Genomic DNA, 26,733 nt, shown 5'->3' on the forward strand with positions numbered 1-26,733 from the left:
CAAAGTACATCCCCAAACCAGACGCATTTGGATAATCAAAGATTAAATCATCATTAACACACAGCACAAATCGCACAGGCGGTGATCTTGATCAAACAGAGGAAAAATGCATTTTTGCCTTGGCACAGTGTTCTTTATGCCACTGAGTGCATTTGTGCACACATTTCTTTCTTTCTTTCTTTCTTTCTTTCTTTCTTTCTTTCTTTCTTTCTTTCATTTGATGGTTGCCTTCCTCTTGCTTAGAAAACTGTAAAGTTTAAAAATGCCATATGACATAAAAAGGTTAGAGAGGAAAATGACTAATATTCAATCAATTGTTTCTAAAATGATTCTGAAAGAAAAATGCAGATCCAATATCACATGTTACATTGCTTTTAAAAAAGAAGAGTGAGACAATTTTTGGAGACATATGTTTGATCTTTTTCAATGTTTTTATTCAAAGGCTGTAAATTTCTTATTCTCTACAGTGTAAAAGGTCAAAATTTGAACTCAAGTTGAAAAGAAGGGAAACTTGAAAAAAAGAAAAATGCATTATATAAAAAGAACTCGGATTGAAGAAAAACAACAGCCTCCATACAAAATGGTCCACCAGAAGCAAAGAAATCACATGACTGTGTGAGGAAAAAAGATGAAAACCACTAGTTTAGAAATGTTTACAACTTATTTCACAGAACAAGCTCAATTGAGGAAAGATGTAGAACTGTAAGGAACATAAATACTAACATGAAGAATATGAATGTCACTTTTCACAAAACAGAGTATAAAAATTTAACTGTAATTCAACAATAACATGAAATATACCTCATTTTAGTCAAATGACATGAAGCAATAACAGTTCTGAAGAGTAAAAGAAACATTTATCGTGAACACTCACACAGTGCACAGTCATAAGTATATATGTAAAAGTACGTGTGTGTGTGCGTGTGTGTGTGTGTGTGTGTGTGTGTGTGTGTGTGTGTGTGTGTATGTGTGTGTATATATATATATATATATATATTAATTCTTTTCATTTACATATACTGGGATAGAGTAGTTCAATGCACATTTGAGCATATTTTATTTTTTTAGACTCCTGAATATTCTGTGATGTCTGTTTTCAAGCAGCAGAAACATGGGTGGGCATTTCATTCGCAAAGGGAGGAGTTAGAGATTTATTTAAAGTGCTGCTTTTGCATGTTCCTACCTGAAGTCATCAATCATAAGTGCTTCAGTAATTATTACAAAAATAGAGATTTTATGGGGAAACAGAATTAGACCTTGAATGCACTTGTATCCTCTATCCTGATGGGAAAGAAAACCTGACATGTTATTGCTACAAAGGAGAATGACTTAATTTGAATAAAGGGTGGCACTCAGGCCTCAATACAATGCAAATACACATGGCCATTTATCACTAACATTAATGTTACTTGCTGCTTAAAACAATCAGTTGATCAATGGACAGATGGACCAGTTAAAGCTGCATTAGTCAAATTATGGCTCCTAGGGAGACAAAACAAAACAAAAAAACCTTTTTATTGTTGACCTATTTTCACATTCAGCAGACACAAAGAAATATTATTTGGAGTGGTGGTTGAGTCCACCTGATAAACGTAAGTCCAATTTTCACTCTCCTTTTAGCTCTGGTTTGGTCTCCACCAACTCCTGAGAGAAATATCTGGCTATTTAGTTCCTGCTCTCGAACTGTGTCTGTCTGCTCTCTGCCTGCAGTCTTAGTTTGAGGTTCATGGTTGGCACCCCAAATCCACGAGGTTGCCCTGACTGACCACTATTATAAAAGTATATATATGGTTAATGTTATGTGTAATGATTATTGTAATGTGCTCCTGCATTTTGGGAAATATGTATGTTACCCAGAGTAACATGAGAGTATGGACATCATGTGTGTCCAGTGCAGAGATAGCATAGTTACATCAAAAGAGAAAGTAACACCTTGCAACAACTCCAAAGCTCCCTTATGTATATTCATATTGTGTATTTAACATAAAAAAGTGGGTGATGTGACAACACAGATTCTAAAAAAGGAAAAAAAAAGAAAATTATAATTGAACAGTTAAGCAGTATCTTCCCATGTCCAGTCTTTGTATGAAGATAGGCTAAATATATCTTGGAGCAATTTCAGTACTGTACACACAGAGACAAACTGAAATAAATCTCCTCATTTGAATCTGGGGAAGAAAGCAAACAGGAAGATATATTAAATGCTGTCATTTTCTGTTTCTTGACCAACAAAGTGCTTTGTATGAAGTTGAAAAAGTCTCTCCAGATTTGTAATAGGTTCAGACCTTCTGAAAGACATCTAGTATAATAGGAATATGACTGACTTTTTAATTATACAAAACATTTATTCATTAAAAGAAACTGAATTAGATCATTATAATGGATAGAAATTGATGTATAAATGCAACTATAAAGCCAACCAGATTCCAGAAAAATGATTCTTTTATGTTTGATGGTACACTGAACTACACGATAGAAATTGTAGAGAAAAAGAAAAGTGCAACAACAAAACTTGTAGCCTCACTGATGATCAAAGACGTTCATGTCTGGATTGGCTGTGAGATGTAACTACAGACTGCTTTCCCCCAGTGTGAAGGCAGCCCAGTGTGCCTCCATGTCTCTTTGATATTGAAGACAGAGGCCATGAATAAATACTTTCTCTGAGAAAAGAGGAGGAAAAACCACAACTGTAGATTTTCTTACACCACTGTAACCTGATTTGAAAACAGAAAACATCAGATGGGACAGCTAATTACATAGAATTAATTACATCTGACTACTAAATGCATACAATAAAAATCTCAGTTTTGGCCTGTGAGTCAGACTGACCTTTGTATTTTTTTTGCTTTCACATCAAAAAAAAGAAAAAAAAAAAAAAAAAAGGAAAGCCAGTTGCATTCTTTTGATTATGGACTGCAGAGACAGTGTGCTCCTCTCACCATGTCCATTCTTCACATACAGTGTTAGATTATACCTGCTACCACATAACCAATACCTATTTTTATCTACAAGGAAAATAGAAAGAGAGATAAAAAAAAGAGATTAGGAGGAGGTGATTGTCTGGTGCGGCTATGAAACCATTGATGGTTTTGTTAGAATAACAGAGTGTATAGTGTTTTCATTGGTTGCAGCTGACTGTATATACAGTACACACACACATACACATACACACTTGTATGCACACCCTGAACCCTCGTAGAGATGCCAGGACAACTAAATAACACATAAATGCACAAAGACAGACATTAAGTTCAGCAGTTTTCTGAATTTGCTACTTGACCTGAGCCCATATTCATCAAAGTTTGAAGAATTACACTTGAAGTGGTCCTCAGTTGACAAAGTATAGCACATACTTCTTTCAAACCAGCCCATCCTCATCAGAAAAATGACCCTCTGGGTCAACTGTGTGAGCAGTTTATTACGACCCATATTTTTTATTTATTGTTTGGCAGCAAACTTTAATGTACGTAGTAATTATGAGGGGAGCAAAGGAGGAAGTAAGATGACATGGTAGGAAGGTAGGGTGGATGGATGTGCTAAGCAAAGGCAGAACTTTGACCCAGACCGCAGCTCATATCCCATGACAGTTGAGGTTGTCCCCTTTTAAGTTCCATAATGTACTTAAGTTGCCTTACCAAATAGTTTGGTGCCTAATTGCAATATAATTTCTTTTGATGGGAGTGGTACCTCGAAGGCATCAGTAAATGGGTTGCAAGACTTCGGAGTACATTAAGTTAGTGTGTAAACAGGAAGGAAGAGACTAGTGTTTTTTTTTTTTTAATCAATGTTGATGATTATGTGGAGGCAATTCAGTTCATTAATAAATGCTTCTGTGAGTGTTCCAAATTATCTGATTGTCCTTCATATCAGATGTTAAGCAGACATTACAATAACAAAGTAGTTTTGGTACTTCACCAAAGCAAACTGTGAACATTTCAGTAACAGTAAATACTTATTTTAACCGAAACCATAATGCTTTCTTTGAAGTGGTTTGGTTGTCTAAACCTAAGCAAACTGCGACAATTGATTGACGACGGTCTGGTACATGCCGGCCTGTCAGTGATATACATATGGCATTTTGGGAGTCATTGGTTATCAACATATTCAGTCGTTTAGGTATGAGGATGTGCTATTATACTATTATATACTATATACTATTCTTCCTCCACAAACATACTTTTCAATGCCAGCTCATCATGGTTATTTTCTCACACCTGTCAAAGCCTTTCCAGAACTGCATCACAACAACACTGAAGTTTTATAGTGGCATGGATGGACCTGTGTCTGTTATTTTTACATATTATAATCATAATTTACAAAGACACTGAGGGACTGGGGATAGAATTATGATTTTCCAAAGATACATATAAAATTCTCAACAGGTCTATGTAGAGAAGGGTTTTTGGGTAACCACAGGATGTAGAGGAGCCAACATACTTATACACCTTGCATATCTCAAAACCATGCTGCTACCGATCTGAGTGTCAAGCTGCACTCTTGTCGCTCAGCTACTGTCAAAAGGCTGATAGTGAAAAAACAAAAACAAAATATATATGAAAGAAAGAGCCAAGTGACTATCTCATGTGAACAACCCTTATGTCCATTTACGTGCAGCTTGGAGAAGCATGTTACAGCCTTAACAACAAGCATTTTCCAACACATAAATAGGGAAGAAGTAATAGTAAATTGTTTGAAATGGAAATAAATGAATTCCAAAGTGGATCTAAGGAGGAGATTCTGCTGCTGGTACACTGGCTACATCTGAGTCTCTACATCTGATGACTCTTGAGAAATGGACAAATGAAGAGAAAAAAGTGTGAGGAAAGAGTCCAGAAACAAAATCATTTTCAGCCTATGTGCCCACACAATACAGGAAGTGGCACAGCAAAATGAATCTGCACGTCCTATGAAATAGGTGGTAAGTTGGTAGCATGGTGGTTGTTAACTACCTTGGGCTAACTAGCCAGAAGTGTTACAGAAGTGGCTTTCTGCTCTGCTCCTTGGAGATTATGTGCCTAGTCTATTTTTTGACAGACACCATGTCAGACAGACACCATGTCAATCTGCTCATGTCACCATGAGCAGATTGAGCCACGCAGGGAGTCAGACACAGGATTCATAGAGAATCCAGTAAATTTCCAAAATATAACAGTCTGTGGTGATCATATAGAAAAAACTGTTAAAACATACAAAAAACAAACCACATAGTCTACTTACCCTGGTAGGAGCACAAATATCAAGGAAAAATGAACAAATCGGCAAAGTCAACAAAATCGGGACGGAATCGAGGACGGAAAAAAAATGCGCCATAGCCGGAATGCAACGTGGCCATGCCTGGGTAATACTGAATTATACCTGTTGCTTTAGTCAATGTTTTGTTCACCGTGAACAATGATATATTGAACAGTGCTCTCCTCTGTCTCTGTACCACATCCATCTCAGAGCCTGAGCTGGTACTCTGAAGCAACTCAAGGGCCCCGTGGAGTGCCCTAAAATTGTGCTGAATTTCAAGTTAGAAGACATTAAATAAATAGCTCAAATTCTGCAGTTTGTTAGTAAATTACTCTTAGTTTTATCTTCCCTTTAAGCCCAAAATTTCACCCTAATTAGTCTGATAAATATGGGCCCAGCAGTCAGTGTCACATTCTGATATTCACAGCAGTCCTGTGGATATTATGAAGGTGGTAATAGCAATAACAAAATCTGAAAGGTGGAAATTAAATTTAGCAACACAAAAAGTGAGGGTTTTCCATCTTTCTCCCTGTTTGGACACTCTCAGTCAACTTTGTGACTGGACAATTTTCCCTACAGTCTTTTCACTGGAACAATGCAGTTTCACACAACATATAACCAAACCATGTGAAAATATTTTACGGAGGCAGAATTGAGATGGCGCAATCCAGTTCTTCACTTGTTCTTCCAGTGTCCCATAGTGTGCAACAAGTTCGCTCCAGGGTTTGTTTAACAGCAAGCTTCATTTGGGAGGCCAGAGTCTGAGAAGGATTTTGAACAAGTGCATAGGTGGAGAAAGCAGAGGCAACCTCTCCTGCTAAGTTACTGACACTTCTTTCTTTTTTTTCTTGAATACAAGAAGCTGCAAATGACAACAGGGGCCTAATAAAGACAACATAGAACAGCATACCGCAGACCAGACACACACACAGAATGGAATTAGCGCTGCGCTCCAGTTAATTGGATTGGACGGTGAAGAGCGTGGACGTCCAATGGGTCTGCCACACAGCTGACTCCACGTCATGTGACCTCAGCGAAGGCGATGTGATTCTGCTGGGAAGAAGGAAAAAACAGACGGAAAATCACGAAAATGGGAATGATAATAAATAATAACCACTCCAGGTTGGTCTGTCAGGGCTTTTATTTGGACAAATCCCTCAAAAGTAATTTGAAGCTGTTCTTAGTTATTGCCTCTTTTAGTAGTTGTATAGTATAGTTTGAGAGTTGTCTCCTAGAGACACGTTGCTAAACTTTACGAGTTGTAGAGTCGTAGAGTTTAGCAATATGTCTGTGAGGAAAGACTCCAAATAAAAGAATGATAAAAAAAAACAGAAAACCACATAGAAAAAGGTTTGGAATCTGGGGAGGAAAATTGCAGTATGTGTCAACCTGGTATATTTCCTGTAAATGTGGCCATTGTGAGTCTCTAGGTTGTGCTAACTTTGCACTTGCTGCCTCAGTTTTGGATTTGAGAAAACGGCTAGCATGTTGAGCCAGATGTAAATTCTTATACAGTGGCCCTTCCAGGGAGCTGCTTTCTGTGGTTACTTTGGGTCAGACTCCCAGATAGGCATTTGAAACTTCTGTAGAACGTCTAACTTCTTAATGTAGAAATTGTGTGCATTTTGAAAGCTAAAGAGGGCTTGTGCAGCTCGCCTCAATATAAGTCCTTGTTTCCTTAAATCTCTACAAAGGAGGTCACAAGTGAAAAGAACAACCCATAGAGTCACAATGGCCACGTTTATGGGAGTACACCTGAATTTTCCTTAAAGCTAAGAACATCCATAACTCCAAAACACACCATCATAGCACTCAAGTCATTCACATGAAGCCCTAAACATGCTGTATATCAAAGCATTTAAATCATTCAAAACAGCAGTAAGAGGCAGAAGCAGAGATGGCTGTTCGTGCACAGTAGAAGCTTTGATTCTCTAATCCAGCCTCAGTGTGTGTTTGACTGTGGAGCAAGAGAAGAAGAGGAGGAGGGGTGAACATGCAAGCCTGGAGTGTGCTTTTCTCTCTGCTTCCTCAAGTAGCTACACAGCTAAGAATGTAAGGAGATGATGTGAAATTGTGATTATCTGTGCCAGACAACATGACAGGACTGGTTGTTTTTTCAAACAATCTCTATTTATGATTTCCTGAAAAGTTACAAGTGGTGGATGTTTGGGTGGACTTGGCTTGGCTTTAATGCGAGAGACCACAGTTCATATCCTCTCTCCTACAGTCAATGTGAATTTCACCATGAATTTAATTGACTTTAACCACAGATACAGAATTTTGTATGGGTGTGTCCCTGGATTAAACATTTCTCTCGGTTTTTTAGTCTGTCATTTGTTTCAATCAAGGCTGCTTGAAATGATCCGCTTCCATTTCAGCCTGTGAGCAAACATCCAGCAGATGTGTGAGCACAGCATCTTACTGGCTCGCACGTGGCCTGTTCTGCTTTACACTGCAGGTCTATTTTTGGAGTAATGTGGAGGTGGAAAAGGGATTGTTTTACTGGCATATGCCAACTCACAGTGGTATGTCACTGCCTATCAACACATACCACCCATGCTCCAGTGACAGATACCACCTACCACTAGCAAATACCAATAGTATGCCACTCTTGTTCTTGCATCATATGTCACTTTGGCTAGAAGGATGTCGATGTCCATGTAGCACATTAAAACAGTTTGTCACTGGTGGGAATTAATTTGTGACAGTGGATCCACAGAGCCATGCTGTTTCCATGTGCTGTGTAAAAGCAGCACAGGGTTTCCCCCACATGTATTGTCTTCAAAGGCAGTACTACCAGTTTCTGTAATACAACTACTGTCACCATTATTATTGTTGATATCATATTAGTATCTGCTTTTGTTTCTGTTTTATGTAGAGTCTGTTTTTGCTGTTTTGTGTCATATGACTAGAATCAGCATGTGCGGCCCACCACTTCTATGACAGTCGACAGTGGTGTATGACAGTGGAACAGGAGTGACACACCATTTATAAGCAGTGGTGCAGTGCAGGGTATATGCAGGTATACGGCATATCTGTGTATTGGACGGATCTGTTGCTGCCTCTCCGTCCGTCTGTGGCTAATGTTAATTTCATAATGATCGTTACTCCCTGAAGTCAAGCAGCAGAAGTTAAGTGACAATGTACAAATACTACTGGCACATTGTTTGGGTGAAATAAATATGCAAAAATAGTTTTACACGTCAGTGTTAATAACACAGGGTGTTTATTCTTTGCTGGATGGGTCACTTTAGAAAAAAATGGGGCATAAATTAAGAGTATACGCGCTTCTTCAGGCACCACTATACCACTGGCTATAAGTGCTATAAGCCAGTAGAACAGTGACATACCACTCAGAATCAGCACATGACGTGTTCAACACACTTCCCCACTTGAAGAAATTCTGAATCTACATTTGAGCTATGACGTAGGTGTGACACATCTATTACATGAGGGGGTCACAGCTGTAAACAGCTGTCAGGTCAAGCCAGTGATTTGTCTCCCTTTTCATTTTTTAGTGTTTTCAATTGACTAAGGAGAGATATTAGCATTTATATTAGATGAAATACCTCCCACATGTTGCAGTTTTCTCCTCTTGTGTTTCTAAGACACAAAAGTGATAATTCATCCTCGAAAACAAGAAAGTGTGATTTCCTCTTGGGTGCTTAATGAAAGCCATCAAATAATACGTTCAAATGGTGCAACAATCTGATAAAATGTTTGTTCATTCAATTATCTTTCAGAATACCATACTCAGCCAGTGATAATTGTATGGCTATAGTGTCTTCCAGCCAGGTTCAGCATATGGTAGAGACAAGTGATATCATTCCATCCCACGAAAGATGGAAAAATAACTGAGTAAAAGTGTGGGAATCATTTTCTTCTTTTTTTGCCTGCTCTGGCATGTTGCTCACTGCGGCTTGTTTAGCTTCCAGGCATCTTTCGGCTGGGCTATTTTTAGAGCAGGCAATTTTCAGCCGAGCCTGTTGTAGCTGAGGTGAGAGTGTGAGAATCTCTGCTCTTTGTCAGACAACTGAGCGCAGGCTCTCTCAGCAGGAAGCTGTGAACTGAATCATCAGATAGGAGTCGTGCATTCTCAGTGTTTTACTGCTAAATGTGTATCTTGTTTAGAGGAAGCTAAAAGAAAACAGCAGGTTAGAGTCAATACAAACATGCTGCTGTTACATCTGGCACTGAATTCTAAAAACAGATTTCACTCAGATTCAGAAGGAAAGGAGAAAAAGCACTTCAACCACATATGGCAAATATTTTGGACAGCATTACATTTGGCTGAAATCAGCCTCATCCTCTCTTTGGGTTGACTGGATACAAACTGGTTTGGCCACCGTGGACCAATACGGCTACCAGCCCAACAGATGGATAGTCAGTGGGCCAAAGGACCAGCATTTGACCAACATACCTAATCTTGCTCAAGGGAAAGTCTACTTAATACATTGACTTTTTTAACACTGACATCTGGGAACATGGTGACATCACTAAAAAAAGGACTGACACGGTAAAGACACAGGATTGTTTTTTTTTTTTTTTTTTTTTACAGATGATCTAAATCACTTTATTCAAAGGTCAAACTTAAAGTCAGAGCACCTGAAATGTGGAAATGTCCAACCAATCCTTATCCGTCAGTACAAACTCAAAACATGTTAACAAATACTTCTAGTCTGTACTGAACGATGATGATATCATCTCATGCATTTTCCACCATCTACACTTCAGTCATTAGAAGTTTGTTTCATCGTGCTCGGACATTCATATCAGGTGGTGGCTTCAGGACTCATCATGACTGTGTGCACAGAAGTGCAGGTTGACCCTCATCTCAGCTAGAGAAGACACGCACACTCGTAGAAATGTAAAAAAATGAAGAAAACAGCCCTTTTATCCTCCATCTTCTCTGCAGCCTTAGGTCTCAGGACTGTCTTGATCTGAAAGTTCCCAAATTGAAGTCACTTGATTTCCTTTGGTCACTGACTATTCCTGTCCCTGCAATATCTAAATAGATATTTGTAAGTATTTTGGGCATTTTTATGCCTTCCGTAGAGATTCTGACAGTAAAGAATGAGGGCAGAGAGGTCTGAACCGGGGACACTGTCTGTAGTCTGATGTAGTCTGTAAACTGTGATGGATGTTTACAACAGGCAGTTTGGGTCATAATTTTACTGTTCACTTTTTTTTTCTTTTTTCAAATAAGTTTGGCTAAGGTGTAGTTTTGTTGACAAGCTGTCTGATTGTCTGACTTCTTTGTGTTTCTTGTCCTGTCTGAATCCTTTTTAGTGATGTCACCATGTTGCACATTAAGTTAGGAATGATGGACAAAAGAAAAAAAGTTAATGTGTTTGTCTGGACAAGTATTCATCAATACTTGATGAATACAAATATTCATCTGTTAAAGTGGTAAATACAATGTTCAAATTAGCAACAGAATTGATGGCTACACTGACAAAAATGAGACCCAAGTTGTAATAAACCAGAGTTATCCTGACAGGCCAAGAGAAACATCTTTGCATGTGATACAACTGGCAGATTTTGTGTTTTGTTACTTGTTTTAAATGTCTCTGTCTGTCACTGTAAGCAAGAATACAATATTAATGATTACATGCCCACAGAGTTGTATGTTTGCGTTAATACGCCAGATCAGAGTTCGAGTGCTTGCTGTTTCTATATATGCTGAAAGTGGACCCCAAAATATACTCACAGCTATTTTTCAGTCATTTGACCTGATAAATGTACACATTCAATACAATCTACAACTGTTCGTGTTGTGTTCACCTATTCATGTTCAGCATTGTGCATTTTAAAATATAAACACTCACTGTGGGATAATGATCTGGATGATCTAAAGTCAGCTTTGGAAAAGCCTGGTATTATTTCTTCGAGAATAAAGCTTTTCAAGGCACTTACAGTGAATGATTCTTCTATATGTTAATTATCTTCTGCCATGTGGTACTTAATCCTGCATGTTTGTGGCCTTATACTGTTCTAACACTGTAAGACAACATCGCCATAAATCCCTCTAATGACAGCATATGGACACATGCCAAGAAAAGGAAGAGACACATCTCTTTCAGGCTATCCTGCAATTTTTAGTCCTACTATATTCACTGTATTTGAAAACACAACTACAGCAAATTCTCCTTATCGACGGATCACCGCCTGCGCAGAGCCCAAAGGATATGAAAAGACAGTCCTACCCCAGCCAGAGCCTGTTCACCCTGCTGCCATCTGGCAAGTGATACAAAAGTATCTGCAGTCAGACATATTTTCCCATGTATTTTCCCTTTGAACATTATATAAACTAATGAGAAACATGCATCTATAGAAATATACAGCTTCCAAATACCAGTTGATATAAATGCAATCAATTTAGTCATTGGGGTGGCATGAAAGCTTCCAAAGGGGGGCATGACAGACAAAGCTTGGGAACTATAGTTGGAGCTGAACACTAAATTTCACACACCCCGTTCAGTCCGGTCTCATTGCAAAGCAAATTACTGCTGTCACCACATACACTGGTGGTAGTGGCTGTTTTATATCTATCACTTTAACCCATTCCATAATATCAATTCAAAACTCAATTGCAATATCTCACACAGAGCCATCTTTAATATCATAGAGCATCACTGATTTTTGGACATCATGAAACCCATTTGAGAATAGCACAACTGGTGAGGATCATTGTGTATTTGATTTATTTGTTCAGTCTTGGTGATTTAGAGGGCAGAGCACAAACCTTATACATTTATGATTGTATTCTATAGGTTCCTTGTGACATCTATAGAACAATATCAGCCAGTGGTATCAGCCTAATTCAAATTTGGAATAAAAAGAAAGGTATAGTAGAGATGTCCAGAGATTTGCCAGAGATCAGCTTTCAAAACACTTTATAGTTTGTTGCCTTTTGTTTCTGAGACGCTGGAACCAGTTGAAACCCTGCAGCCAGTGCAGGAAGTCCAGGAGGCGTTCCTTAATGTAGCTAGACTCTTCATCTTCATCATCTGTCTCCTACAGCAGCAGTGTGTGTGTGTGTGTGTAGGTGTGTCATTAAAATGTAGACACTGTTATCTGGACCCTTTAATGGCATTAATGGGCCATACTGTGTCAGAAAAGAACAAGAACTGTACAGACAACAATGCACTGCTAACTTTCAGAAACATATTATCTTACTTATACCAGGGTTAGACCAATACAAATATTCTCTCAACATATATCAAGGCAACATTGTTTTTTTTTTGTTATTTTCAAGCCTGGCCACCATAGGCCCGTTTCTATGGCCACACAGTGCCCACTCAGTCTGCACATTGTTTATGTTTTCCGTAGTTTTCTGTCTGTCATGGTGGTCAGGTCTTCTGTATTCTCTGTCTAGAGTGAAATGGAATTCTAACAAAACAACCAAATGGTGTTTTGGTAGTTTTGTTCCAGTGTTTGATAGCTTTTTGTTTTTGTTTTGAGATGATCTGGTTGGGCTGGATTGTTTAGTGTTAACTATTAGTTAGTTATTAGTTAGTGAACTATTGTTAACTATTAGTGGGTATTGACCAAGCTCCTCATGCATCACTGGCCGTGTGTCTGTGAACTCGGAATGTTTTTGCCCAATTCATCCACAGCTCAAAGTGGATGTTTTTGCCCATTTCGGGAGGTCTTGGCTGTTTAAGGACCCCACACTTTATGAACAATTATTATCATTGGGTCAGTAATCATATAATATCATGGCATGAAAAGCCTGTCTTACTGTCTTTTTCAGCTCATTCACAGCAATGCCAAAAATGCCCAGTGGAACTTATGTTCAAGCTTTAACATCTAGAATGATTTGTATAATCAATTTCTATATTTCTTAATGTGAATTTATTTTTCAGGGAGGATCATTTTAGTAGGTTAGTATTTTTACTCTATATTTGACTGAACTTGAGGAGGATGTCCAGGTCCTGCTGTTAGCCGTCCCTGGAGGGAGATCTCTGTGTCCTGCTGAGTCACACCAGGGGCTGTGGATTTTTTGCAGTTTTTCTGCAAATGTATTCATATAAATGTTAAAAGAGTTGGGCTCATATTGCAGCTGTTTCACCCTGCTGAACTGTGTGAAGTAATTGGTTCTTTTGTTTCCAATTTAATTGGACATCTGTTATTCAAATACATTGTTTTGATTAAACCCCCTATGACGCTCTCTAATAATCGACAAAAGAGCCCTTATATATATGTGCACATACACTCTCTGAGTGTGTGGTGTAGGAGACCTATAGTGGTTTGCTGTAGTGGTGGAGTTGGGGTTTCTTCCAAGGGCAACATCCTTGAGAGATTTAGCGAAAACTCTGACTAACATCTCTGTCGAGGTGCAGCTGCTGTCTCAGAATCGGGAAAATTGAAAAAGTCATTCATTGGCACTCACTTATGATTAGATTAGTTATTGACTATTTCTTTATTTGTGATGTAATGATCAGTGATGCCTCAAAAGTATATTTGTTTTTCTGACCAGGTGTTATGAAACTCAAAGGTTGGCTATTTAATTTACAATGATTTGAAACAGAGGAGAGCAGCAATTTTGTGAAGCTGGAACCAGCATGTGAAGCATTTTTAGATATTTTCTAAGCAATAAAATAAGAATTGAAAATTGTTTCTTTGATTAACTGCAGTTGCAGCTTTTTATGAAGCCAGACCACCATATGTCAATCTAGTGATTATTTTCTTTTAAATGAAATGAAAGTTAATATATTGTGGTATGATTTTACTCAGCTGGTGAAACCACCAACAAAGTACAATGCTGAGAACACAAACAGCAGCATCGTGTCTTATGATGATGATTGACTCAGTGATTATAGGTGACCCTGTTCCTGTCCAGGTGTGCTCCCAAATCATCAGATGTCAGGTATTTGGGTGATAGGGGAGATCTTATCCTGTGTAATCCTGTCTCTTGCAAAAAAGGTTTATCTCCTAATAACTGCCTTTGCCAATAAGGGGTTGTATGACTAATAATTGCTGCCAGGGTTATGTTCATAGCTATTTTTCTTTCCAAAGCCTCCAAAAGGGGTTCACATCCTTTGTCTTACTCAGTGTTGTGCAAGTTCACACTTCATAAGAGTTAGATCAAAATTCTGTTCACACAGATTAAAATAAACTAGTTCCTGCTCATGGTTCATAATTTGAGAATTTTCAAATTTTTTAAATTCATAGTCCCAAGTTCACATTCATTTCTTTTCTTTTCTTTTTTTCTTTTTGTTAATGATGAGCTGCAAAGGCTACAGATCTACAATGTAGTTGGGACATGAAGGTAACTGGTCCTTTACAAAATGCTGAGTTTGACTTGGTTGGAGGAACTCTGTGGCTGTTGGCTCGTGGTCTTGCCTCAACTCGAAGTGTCATTTCACCATAATTTTGGATGCCGCTGACATTCATTGCACAGTTTGCATAAAAATGTGAGATTTATTTTCCACTGGAATCTGGACTTCAAATATTCATAGCTGAGTCTGAATTCCCAATTGCACTTACCATGCTGGCATGACATTTTTTTTTTTTTTTTTCCAGGATGGCAAAGTCATGACCTGGCCTACTCTGACTCTGATTGGCTAGTACTTGTTGCAGTTGTTGTTTGGTTTGGTTAGGTTTAGGCATAAGCAGTTTATGTTTGTGTTCAGCCCCTGACTCAGAAACTATGGTTCTTTCTTTATTTCCCTCCAGTCTCTCTCCTTTTTTGTTAGGATCTGCCCTCGTGTCTGTTCCTAGTGTTTTCCTTTTTCCACTTTTCTCTTGCTATTTTACTGTTTGTCTGTTCCCCTGTCTGTCTTAGGCTGGGTGTGGCTTTCTTCACTGCCTGCTCTTACCTGCCTATCACCTGCACACCTGCTGTGCATTAGACCAACAATATATAGCCTGGCTTTCTCCTCCAATGGTTGTCAGATTGTCCTGATCTCTGCTGTGACTACTGAGTATTTCCCTGTTGCCTACCAGCCATGTCCAGTCTTTGCTCTGCCTCAACCTGTCCAGTTGTGATCTTTTGTTATTTTTTCCACTGCTCCTTGAGAGTGCACTTTTGTTCACTATTATTGTAAAGAAATGTCTTTTGTTTGTTATCCTGACTCTGGTCTGTATTTCTGAAGCCAGTAAACATTTTTTCTCTTGTCTCACACAAATATGTCTATGCATCAGTTGATAATGCCCCTTTTCATTGACTTTGTATGCAATCATGCGGCCACTAAAATTAGCGTTATGTTCTGTCTGAACACACACTGAATGAATTCTTATTTCTGTAAATTGAACAGCTGTGTGTGTCTCATCTGCACTTGTCTCTATTTTTTGTTTAACACAGGTATGCTCAGGCACAGTATGGCATCCCAACCATGAACCCTGTCTAAAAAAGATTGACTCTGGTGTCCAAATGGAGAGCTTTCAATATGCATAACACTGACGCTATTTGCAATAAATGACTGAATCTGTAATGTCTACCAAATATAGAGGAACTGTAACTTTTTGCATGAAAATTGAAAAATGGAATATTAGTAAGTCTATTTACTACAAACAATTACCATTCTCCACCTTATGAGCATTCAAAGAACCATACTGGTCTAAAGCTGATGTACAATGAGTCCTTCATACAGACATGCAGTATTCTAGGATGTAAAAGTGATTGGACTTTATTCAGGACACACAAAGGTGTGTATTCTGAGTGCAGGTGCATTGTGTTGTGTTGTGCACTACTGACCTGTGAGGCAATATACTTCTCCAGAGGACTCTCCATTCGGCCCATGTTCAGCATGGCTGTGTTGGACTGCTGCTCTGCTGGTGACTCCTCACTCAGCAGTAACTTCCCTTTGAAGTTATGGACCACGCACACAACCTACAACACAGACACACACACAGAGTTGTGTTTCTATCACTTCAGAGGACATTACATTGACTCAAGTTCATATCCTGGAGACTTACCCCGACCATAGCCATAACCACTACTTGCTAACCCTAACCCTTACCCTAACCTTAACCCAAGTCTTCACCCTAAAGTTGAATGAATTACATTATGAGGACTTGTGTTTTGTCCCCATTGGGAAGGCAAGTCCCCACAATGTGAATGTGTAAACAGATTTATGTCCCCACGCATGACTAATACATGGCCACCACACATGCACACACACAAACACACACACACACACACGATAGCAACACACCCCAGCAGCAGACGCAGTGTGTGTGATGTGTAACTGAATTTCAAGGACTGATACAGATTCCTGAGTGGTTCGTCGGATTAAGAGAGTAGCCCATGTATGTAGGTCACATATGTGTGTACTGACTTTTCCCTGGGGGCACTACTGCAGCTATGATGGATGTGGGTGTTGCCTGAGCTCTTCTAATAAGGAGCAAAACATGGCTTTGAGGTTCAAAATGAAATAACCAATTTTAAGTTGGCTGAGCAAAGAAGAGATACATTGAATCTCTGATGGCTGGAGCAGTGTGGAGTCCTCTGCAGTCCTTTCTATCTTACAGAGCAGTGCAACCTGGGAATGTTGTATGGAGGGTCATAAAACACACTGGCAAACTTAACCACAAACAGCCAATCAGGTCTCTATTCTTGTGTTTCGTTTGAAGAGAGGCAATTAAACAAGAGAAATGGAAGAGAGAGTAGAGAAATCATCATATCGTGTGTGTGTGTGTGTGTGTGTGTGTGTGTGTGTGTGTGTGCTAATACTACAGTGTTTCTTCCTTTGGTTAACATTACATCATAGTATACGTAACTTTGTTGGTTTCATCTGTTCAAAACAGTGACTGATTTTTTTGTGTACACACAAGTTAATATGGCAAACTGCCAGCAAAATAGTTGCTTATTTAAACATCCAGCAGTGTTTCCCTAGTGTTATCTGGAAGTCTGTCTGTTCCCCTGTCTGCCTAAGCTGGGTGTTTCCCTACACCCAGCTGGCTCCGCCTTGTCAGCTGCGCACCTGGTGTGCATTCACCTGATTAAAGCACAGGATAAAAGGCATGCTCCCCTTGCTACCTGTTGCCAGATTGTCCTGATCTCTCTGGCATACTTGCATGTGTTTCCCAGTGTGAGTAACCCGTCGCGATTGTGTTTATATTTATGTTGGATTTTTGCCAGTGTGCCACTATAATGTGTGCTTCTTTGTTTCAGTGCCTGCCAGTCCCGTCTGCACTGTTGCTGCCTGCCTGTTCCTCAGTGCCCTTTTGTTTGTTCCACTCCTTTGTGTGTGCTTTTTGTTTCTCATGTTTATGAAAATAAATAATTGATAAGTCACCCCGGTCTCTGGTCTGCATATTTGAGTCCTAAAAACTTACCATGCACAAAGCGTAACAACAACATCAATATCAGCAATCCTCTGGGCCTTCAAAGTATTCAATGAAGGCCGAAGAACATATACTGACATTATGTTTTTACTCAGAATGAATATTTTTTTAAATGCTTTTATTTATTTGTTTGTTTATTTTATTCAATGGAATATTATAATAATAATTATAAATAAAATAATTTCTAGATTGTTATTAGAAACTTGGACACACGTTGCATTCATGTGCTCATTCTTCTGGATTCTGTGTATTCATAAGCTTTTAAGTCATAATGTGGGAACAACATGGGTGCTACAGAGATGTATTTTATTGCTTAGAGCATTCAAACAACATGTTGATAGCTGTATCCAGTACTTGACTGACAGCAAAGAGCAAAGGAAATGGGTCAGCTGAGCCACGAAGGATGATTAATTTCAAACATATGCATGTTAATAGAAAAAATGTCTCATAATTGCTTAAAATGATGGTGTTTGGCACTTGTGAGAGATGGACATGTAGCTTGCAATTAAGAAAATATTGGCAACATATGTCCAAAACTTAACACAGCAAAACCAATAGCAATGCTATGCAGAGCTAGATTAGGGGTTGTTCTTATTGATGACACTTCATTGTATTGAATGTACCCTCTGCTGGTTGGACAGAAGCACTGACACTCTCAGATGCTGTGGTTGCAGAGGCTGTGCTTGCAAGTGGGGCATGGGAATGGAATGCTCCACAGGGGCACACCCAATCAATATTCAGTTTAATTTAACTGTTAGAGTTTCAACTACATAAGGTATGGGATCCACTTCTCTTTGGTATAGACTCTGGGTGATGGCTGAGATAGCTTCCCAGTGAAGATTGATGTTGCTATCCAAGTATGCTGAAACCGTTTGAAGCTTTTTATTACAAAGTCATTTCGTTCCAGACTTGCTGCTGCACTAGTGCATTCTGTAAAACCACAAAAATATCACTTTCCCTGACTTATTATCAGGATAAATGCTAATAAACAAATGTACGTCACCTCTTGACATAGATAGCAATGGTTACAACTTATTATACATGAGCAAAAATCAATATGCAATACGTGATCAACCAAGCATTTACTTTGGTCCGCATGTTTCTGCGTATATGACGTCAAAGTAAGCAAATATTTTCACTACCTTTTCGAGTTGTTCTTCTGACTTGAGGTGGTGTTCACATGAGGTTTTCCAGTCGTGAACTCATTTTTTCCAATATTTCCGACATCTCATGAATGCATTATCACATGCCTTGGCAAAGAGTGCGTTAAAATACTAGAACATGGAAATGAATTAATTGAGTGTGTGTGTGTGTGTGTGTGTGTGTGTGTGTGTGTGTGTGTGTGTGCCTGGTGATCATTAAATATCAAAGGACAAACAAAAGTACAACCTGGCAACTGCACAATTTGTGTTTTTATTTCAATAATTATGACATTATTGAAATAAGTCAATACAATCTGCTTGTATCAGCTGTTTTCACAAAGTAATCCAGTTGTTCTGCATGCCATAATTGTCATAATTAAATGTAGTGATGATAAGAACCTCATATCTGTAAAATCTGGAGCAGTTAATCACCTCTGTGATCTTTTCAGAGCACAGAGAAAGTTTAGAACCATATAAATGACGTGTAGATATAAAAATGGCAGATTTCATGTTAATGTCTGTGTTGTGTGAGAGAATAATCTTTATAAATGCACATTATATTGATCTTTCAGACTTCTTGAGTTTTAAGCAGAAATCAGAAATCCTTCAACTTTGCGCATACAGGCACAACCTAAACAGTATTATATCAACCCCATGATGGTCTTCACTTGCCATCAGCTAGTATTGACCAGTCTGAGGGAATTCCACACTGTAATCAGCTTCTATAAGGGTCATGGTGTACTGTAACATTTTGGAGCATTGTAGACCACAAGCTTGTGATCCTTGGTCCTCCACTTGAGGCAGGAACTCTCCCCCAACCTGGAGAGAGCAAGCCACCTTTTTCCATTCAAGAACCATGGCCTCGGACTTGGAGGTGCTGACTCTCATCCCAGCTGCTTCACACTTGGCTGCGAACTACCCCAGTGCATGCTGAAGGTCCTGGCTTGAGGGAGCCAACAAGACAACATCATCCGCAAAAAGCAGAGACGAAACCAAGCTCCTGCTCCGGTTGTACAGGGACTGTACAGCCCTCAGCAAAGGGCCTCCAATCCCATACTCCCGGAGCACCTCCCACAGAATGATGCGAGGGACACGGTCGAATGCCTTCTCCAAGTCCACAAAACACATGTGGACTGGTTGGGCAAACTCCTATGAACCCTCAAGCACCCGGTGGAGGGTATAGAGCTGGTCCAGTGTTCCACGGCCAGGACGAAAACAGTATTGTTTCTCCTGAATCCGAGGTTCGACTATTGGCCAGATTCTCCTCTGCTATAAGCAAGCCCACACCAGCTCGCCGCCTCTCACCGCGGGCAACTCCAGAGTAGAAGAGAGTCCAGCCTCTCTCAAGGAGTTGGGTTCCGGAGCCCAGACTGCGCGTGGAGGTGAGCCTAACTATCTCTAGTCGGTACCGCTCAACCTCCCGCGCTAGCTCTCGCTCTTTCCCCCCCAGTGAGGTGACATTCCATGTCCCCATATCCAGAGTGGTCGTTCAGGGTTTGGGTTGTCGGGGCCCCCGCCTATGACTGCCACCCATAACACAAAGCACCGGCCCCTTCTGATCCTTCCCACGGGTGGTGGGCCTACGGGTAGGTGGGCCCACGTCGCTCCTTCGGGCTGCAACATAGCCTCTAGGATCATTCCCGGTACTCAAACTCCTCCACCATGGTAAGGTGTCGGTTCAAGAATGATTTAGACTTGTGTGGACCAAACATAACCTCCTGACTACCGGGGGAAAAAAAATATTGTCCAATCACATTTTTTTTTTTTTAATTCCCAAATCTTTGTAAGGTAATTAGAATACTGAAAGCATTTTCAAGCATTTGCAAGATTTTTTTTTTAGGACACTTTTTAAACACTTAAACACTATGCTAAAATACAGTTAAAATAATTAAGACAATGTTTTAATGTGTTGTTAGGAGACTTATATAAAATATGTCAACAACATTTCAAGCCAAAATTTGCTCAATAAAAAGTATGATGCACTTTTCCCTTCCCATAAAATGTGCTTGAACTGATGGACACCATTTTCCTTAATGAGAAAGAGAAAGGTACCAAAGCCCCACCTCTTCACATTTGGTATCATTGAAAAGCCCTAAATGTTCTCTGTAGATAGCAAAAGAGTTAATTCAGCAGTATGCAGTGGGTGGGAGATATTCAGGTTTAGAAAAGTCCTCCACCGAGGACAAATCTGAACTACTGGTAGTCAGGAGGATACTGACATTTAGATATAACAGAGAAACACTTCGCAGCAACTGATGACAGTTCAACAGCTGATGGCAAGCCTGCATTAACAATTAACAATCCAAGATGTTTTTTAATCATACAGGACGATGTGGTATTGATATGGATATTGATACATGAGGTGTGTTTATAGCTTCAGCTTCCTGGTGGCTTCCAAAATGTTAGTTTGTATGTTAATCTGACTAAGCACCTGTTTTCTTTTTCTTTTTTTAATTAGAAGGCTCTATTTACGACTTCCCGAAAACGGCATTGTTAGCCCCCAAACCCAAATGCAGGCCTTTTAAAAGCTTTGCTGCCCCCAATATATCAGCTGTCTCTTGTGGAGATAATTTGCATATATAAAATAGCATGACTACAATGCTAGGAGTGGGCCAATCTGCTCTCTGATTCACTGTTCTGTGTGATAATGAGAGCTATTTGTTTGAGGAGAGAACTGGAGAGAAGGACACAGATGAGGAGAGACGAGAGGAGGAGATGAGAGCATAAGAACAGAGAGAGGAAGAGAGCAAACATGGAGAGGAGAGGAGAGAAACAAGGACTGGAGATGATAGAAGGAGAAAAAAGGTGAGGAACAGGACAGTTGCTCTGATATTACAATCCACTGTAGATGTTTTTAACCAAGGCCAGTATTAATGGAGCTCTGTGTGAAAAGGCTGAGTGAGGCCTTGTCACAGACCATCGGTATCTCCAAGCACTCTCGTCACAACGAAGAATGTACTGGCCTTTCTCTGTCGAACACAGGAACAAGAAAGGATGAGAAAGGGGGGAAAAAAGGGGGTGAGATGGTCATCTGTTGCTGCTTTCATTCAGCTGCTGCTTGGAAAAATGCTGTATCTGAAGCACACTCATCATTACTATGTATTTCATGACAGTGTGCAGCACAGCTGTAATGGAAGAAAAGTTTGCATACATAGTTTTTCATGAAGGACACATGCTATGTATATAAAAACATGTGTAGCCAGGCAGCCACTACAGTAATTGGTACATCACTGTGCTGCTCAGAGTACAGCTAAACTCTGTGACCTCGCTGGATGCTGTACATGTCAACTCAAAATAATAAAATAATAGTCGTTAACATGCTTACAATGCCACAAGGCATGGGTATGGTCAGCATGAACAAATGAAGGCCAATCGCCACATTTATGAGGGCTGGACTACCTGACCTGTAATTTGCTATGTGGTTTAAGTATTCAGTATGATTTACATTTACACAGATTTAATTGGTGTGCATCAGTACATCGTGTCACACTTCCCATTCTGCTCTTGCTTTCTCTAAGAAACACTGTTTTCAGTCAACAATTACTTTCGTAATTCAACTATTGGATGGGTTGCAAGGACATTAGGTTCTTTCCATCTAGCGTCATTGTCAGGCTTTTTTTTTTTTTTTCATTTGTCCTAAACTTTAAATTTTATGTCCAAATACCTGCAAAACCAGTGGCATTCTCATCAGCCTCAGCTACTTTGTATTTGGTGCTAGTAAGCGAGGGTTAGCATGTTAAATTAAGATGGTGAACATGCTAAGCATTAATTATGCTAGCATTGTCATTGTAAGCATGTTAGGATGCCGACATTAGCATTTAGCTTAAAGAGCTGCATTCGATATTAACCCTGACTCCTGGTAAAATAGCAAACAGGCCAATCCCCAAAGATCAAAGTAACAGAGATTTACTGGGATTAGTACTAAAACTGTCATCTCTTACACCAACAGACTGTGTTTCCGGAAAAAACAAACAAACAAAAAACAGACTTGTGTATTTATATTTATATTGTTATATTTTGTACTCTTTTTTAGTAGATGTGTCATACGCCAACCTCACCACAACAAATTCCTCGTATGTGTAAAATCGTACTTGGCAATAAAGCTTTTTCTGATTCTGATTCTGATTCTGATTTGTTACTGAAAAAAATAATCACATTACTGCAGTGTGTTACTAAAGCATGTGATGTTGGCCAACACTGTTTGCTGATGCCCAAAGCAAAGCACTGCCGGTAGTTTTTAGGAGGATAAGTTTTCGTTTTTGAGACAAAGACACATCATCCATGCCAAAATAAAAGAAACAATCAGTTGTCCAATCACATCTTGGGGGCAGAACTGTGGACAAAGCTTATAATTGATTTTACTTCCGTGCTGTGACTTGGTATGTAAAATTCATGTCAACTCAGAAAAACAACTCAGTTATTAAAAGCAAATTAACTGCTTTTTTTAACATATGCTTTTCATTTAATTACAACACAGTAAAAAGCACACATTAGAAGCAAATACACATAACAATGTATATTGTATTTCACGTTCTCTCTTTTTTAAATCAAGCATTATACAGTAATTCTATAGCACTGTCTGTTCGATTTTTATGTGAAAAGCCTTGCAGAAAAGGAAGGGATTTGAGGAACAATGAGTCCCTGGCCACCAACTGAGAATTTACATGTGTCCACATGTGGGCACAGTATATGTAGTACTGTACATGCAAGTGAAAAACTGTAACATCATCCCAACAGCTGGAAATACTGTATGTCACCATGTCTCTTCTCACACACTCCACAGTCCACAATACCTCTGTTCTACACAGACATACAGCACCACATAAGGCTTTCTTGGGTGTGCGTCTCACCAGGAAAGTGGCGATGGCCGTGCCGATGATAAAGCCTGCAATGACGTCCGACCAGTGGTTGCGGTATTCAGCCACACGGTTCAGACCGGTGAGAAAAGCCAGACACATGAGCCCAAGAGACAGCACTGGCTTGGCCAAACGAGTACCTTTGGCCTGCACCGTGTAGGTCACATACATCTGCCAGGGAAGAAAGATGCAAGGATTAGATCACCTGAACTTTTGAATGTCTTGTACAATCACTAGTTCCATGGAAAACTCAGGACAGAGAATTGTCAATAATCTCTGCAGTTCCCCAAAACTCTGCAGAGCTATTTAGCCCTTTTAAAGGTCCAGTTTGCAAGATTTAGGGGGATATACTGCAGAAATGTAATATAATTGTCATATTTTTCATTAGATTATAATCACCTGAAAATAAGAATAGCTGTGTTTTCGTTATCTTAGAATGAGCTATTACATCTACAGACAGAGCAGGTCCTCTTCCTTGGTCTGCAACCTCACAGCTACATGCCACTAAATCCTTCAGACTGGACCTTTAAGATTAAGTGGAGAGACACGCAGTTCAAAAAGAATGGTAATATTGTTGATGTCTGCTGGATATATGAATATGTGATATGTTAGGTGCAGTGCTATATGTTAACATTTTTGGCACATAGCACTGGTGCTAGAGAGGTTGAAAGTTTTGTAGCACAGGCCACATAATTGTGGCAAGAGTGTAAAACATCTGTAACCATCCTTAAAAGTGCAGTTCATCACTTAAACAGGCTTGTGACTGGCAAAGCACATTAATTATTCAGAGCATTTTATTTGCCCATAATGGCAAACTGCAGCAACATAACACCTCCTGCTATACAAAACATCCATATATCACGCTTCAAATGGGCATTAGGCCACAAATCTCAGTAAATTTATATCATCATTCATAAAATGTTATTAACATTAAATTCATATTGATCATACAGTATAAATCTGGAAAATGCTTTTGTTCTCTTCTTAGTGATTTGCACAGACAAACATGGGAAGCTGTGTAACAACTTTAACAGAATGCAACAGATTCAAGCTATTGGCCACAACTAGAGTCTGTGAGCAGACATCTCTTAATAAAAAGATTCATTATTTAAGAGTCATCTCAGATCTTTTGTGTACCAGCAACACAACTAGAGCTGCTGTTCCTCATTGAAAGTTCGCGAAGAGAAATCTGTTTTAAAGTGTTTTATCAATAAATCTTCCCTCTCATTTCACTCAAAAAAAAAAAGCTTGAATCAAAAAATGTGGCTCACTTTCTCCTCATCCTCATTGTCATCTGCTCACAAATTTGATGATTTCCACTGGACATCAGCTTATAAATGAAACCGTAAATGCTGACTTGTGGCTTCTGTTTGCTTTTCTGTGTTTGACATATTTGTGTGTTACAATGAAGTTATATGAATATGATGCATCCTACAAGTCATCATCATTCTCTTCAGTTATAGTTCGTAAATCAGATGTCCCTACCTTCCACTATATCTGACACATTAGGGTCCCACATGCTTTATGAAGTGACTACTGTATACAGTTAAACTTTGTGTGTTAAAATTCATGTTGAAATAGTGAGGGTGAGTAGTGCTTATTGGTTCGACAGCTGATGGAAAAATGTGGAATGTTTTGCTCACAGAAGCTGTCAGTATGTAAATGACTGCAGAAAGTACAAACTGTCATATGTCAGGAAACTGAACTTATACTGCATGTCTCAGAGATGTTTATGAGAATAAAAACTTTTTCCACACTTAAAATGTTCTCCTGGCAGGATAATGCTTAAAGAAAAAAACATTATTTTAGTTTGACTTTCAAAAATATTCTGAAATTTCCTTCCTGTGCTCCTGATGTTTTATTAAAATCTCTGTGGTGAAATGCCACTAGACAGCTGTGTCTGCGTGTAAATATGAGCTGATACGTTAAGTCTCTCCTCGGGGCATCTTTCTTTTTTCTCCCCTGTATTTAGAGAAGTGCTGGCAGATCTGCCACTAGAACTACAGGATGAAAAAAAAGAGCAGGGTGTGAAAAAATAAGGAGAATGAAGCAGATGGAGAGCAATAGACAGAAAACAGGAGCAATGGGAGAAAAGAAAAAAGAAAGTAGAGCAAGAGGATGATACCCAGAAGGAGAAAGACATAACAAATAAGTGAGATGAGGTGAAGAGAAGAGGAGAGAAGGTGACAAAACAGAGAGGTTTGGTTTTCAAAGTCCCTTTATTGAACCATTCAAGGAGACCTTAAAAAACAACAAAACCTGTCAACTTAAACACAGAAAACTGTTTCATTGATCAGAAACTTACAAGGAGCTCTCCATCCTCCCCTACAGAGCGTGTGTGACTGAAGGCCAGCATATTTTCCGTCATCTTATAATATGTGTGTTCCACCTTTAGCCGGGCCTTCAGCAGTCCCTGCAACAATGGCACTGGCTGCACACTGCCAGTGCTCTGAGCGCGGTGGTTGCGTGTCAGCCAGATACCCAACTTGGCAGAACCAGACACAAAGTTCATCAAGATTTGCACACTCTTATTTTTTGCACAATATTTCGGACCTAAAATGAACAGCTCGTAAGAAAAATGCGCTCCGAGATCCTAAAATCACCTTTTTAAAAGTTCAAACAGTGCTGACAACTGAGGACACTGAACAAATAAATGAACCAGGATATCAACTTGAGAACAAAACAGCCACTCCTGCCCCAACTCTGGATTGAGGTATGCTCTGTATCTGTTTGTAGCTATCGCCCTGTGCACAACCCTCCACTGGAGGTCTGCCGTCTGCTTTTCAACAGCTGGCTTGTACAGGGACCGTCAGCTGCCTTTCGGGGAAATGTCTGACCCAAAAAACTCAGTCCACCTCAACTCCTTCAACCCTGCCAAGGAGGGCAGCTTCAGAACCTTAACACAGATTTGATATACTGTTTTTTTCTGAGTATCCTGGAACTTGTCCAGGTGAGGGGTTGTGAAAGACAGCAGTTGACCTCCTCCTTCCTGCCACTCCCCCACAGCTGGACTGATAAGCAGAGAGGGGAAACTGTACTCACAGTCTTCACTGCACTGGTCACACGCAGTTCAATTTTCAGCAAAAGCTTTCAGGGACTGTGGCAGGGCAGCACAGACTTCCTCCACCACTCTGTTGATCAGCCTGATAGAGGTGATGCTGCTGTTCTCTCTTGGGGAGTCTACAGATGTTTCCACAATCTTCATCAGA

The 26,733-nt window shown here is 39.5% G+C and overlaps 1 protein-coding gene across 7 annotated transcripts in view; it reads right to left on the reverse strand.

The window, feature by feature from the left end:
- Positions 1–436: 436 nt before the first annotated feature.
- Positions 437–26,733, reverse strand: part of plppr5b (phospholipid phosphatase related 5b) — a 139,934-nt gene continuing 113,637 nt past the window's right edge. For 3 of the 7 annotated variants that reach the window (XM_076761179.1, XM_076761180.1, XM_076761182.1), the window contains 3 exons: positions 23,519–23,695; positions 15,935–16,069; positions 437–6,285 (listed from right to left, as the gene is read on the reverse strand). In XM_076761179.1, the coding sequence (XP_076617294.1) occupies positions 6,253–6,285; positions 15,935–16,069; positions 23,519–23,695 (345 nt within the window). In that variant the 3' untranslated portion in view covers positions 437–6,252. Of the gene's footprint in view, positions 6,286–10,055; positions 13,249–15,934; positions 16,070–23,518; positions 23,696–26,733 lie in introns of those variants that run through there. The other 4 variants (XM_076761181.1, XM_076761183.1, XM_076761177.1 and 1 more) reach the window with 2 other exon arrangements.

The sequence above is a fragment of the Chaetodon auriga genome, chromosome 21 (assembly GCF_051107435.1).
Source record: "Chaetodon auriga isolate fChaAug3 chromosome 21, fChaAug3.hap1, whole genome shotgun sequence".
Taxonomy (NCBI): Eukaryota; Metazoa; Chordata; class Actinopteri; order Chaetodontiformes; family Chaetodontidae; genus Chaetodon; species Chaetodon auriga.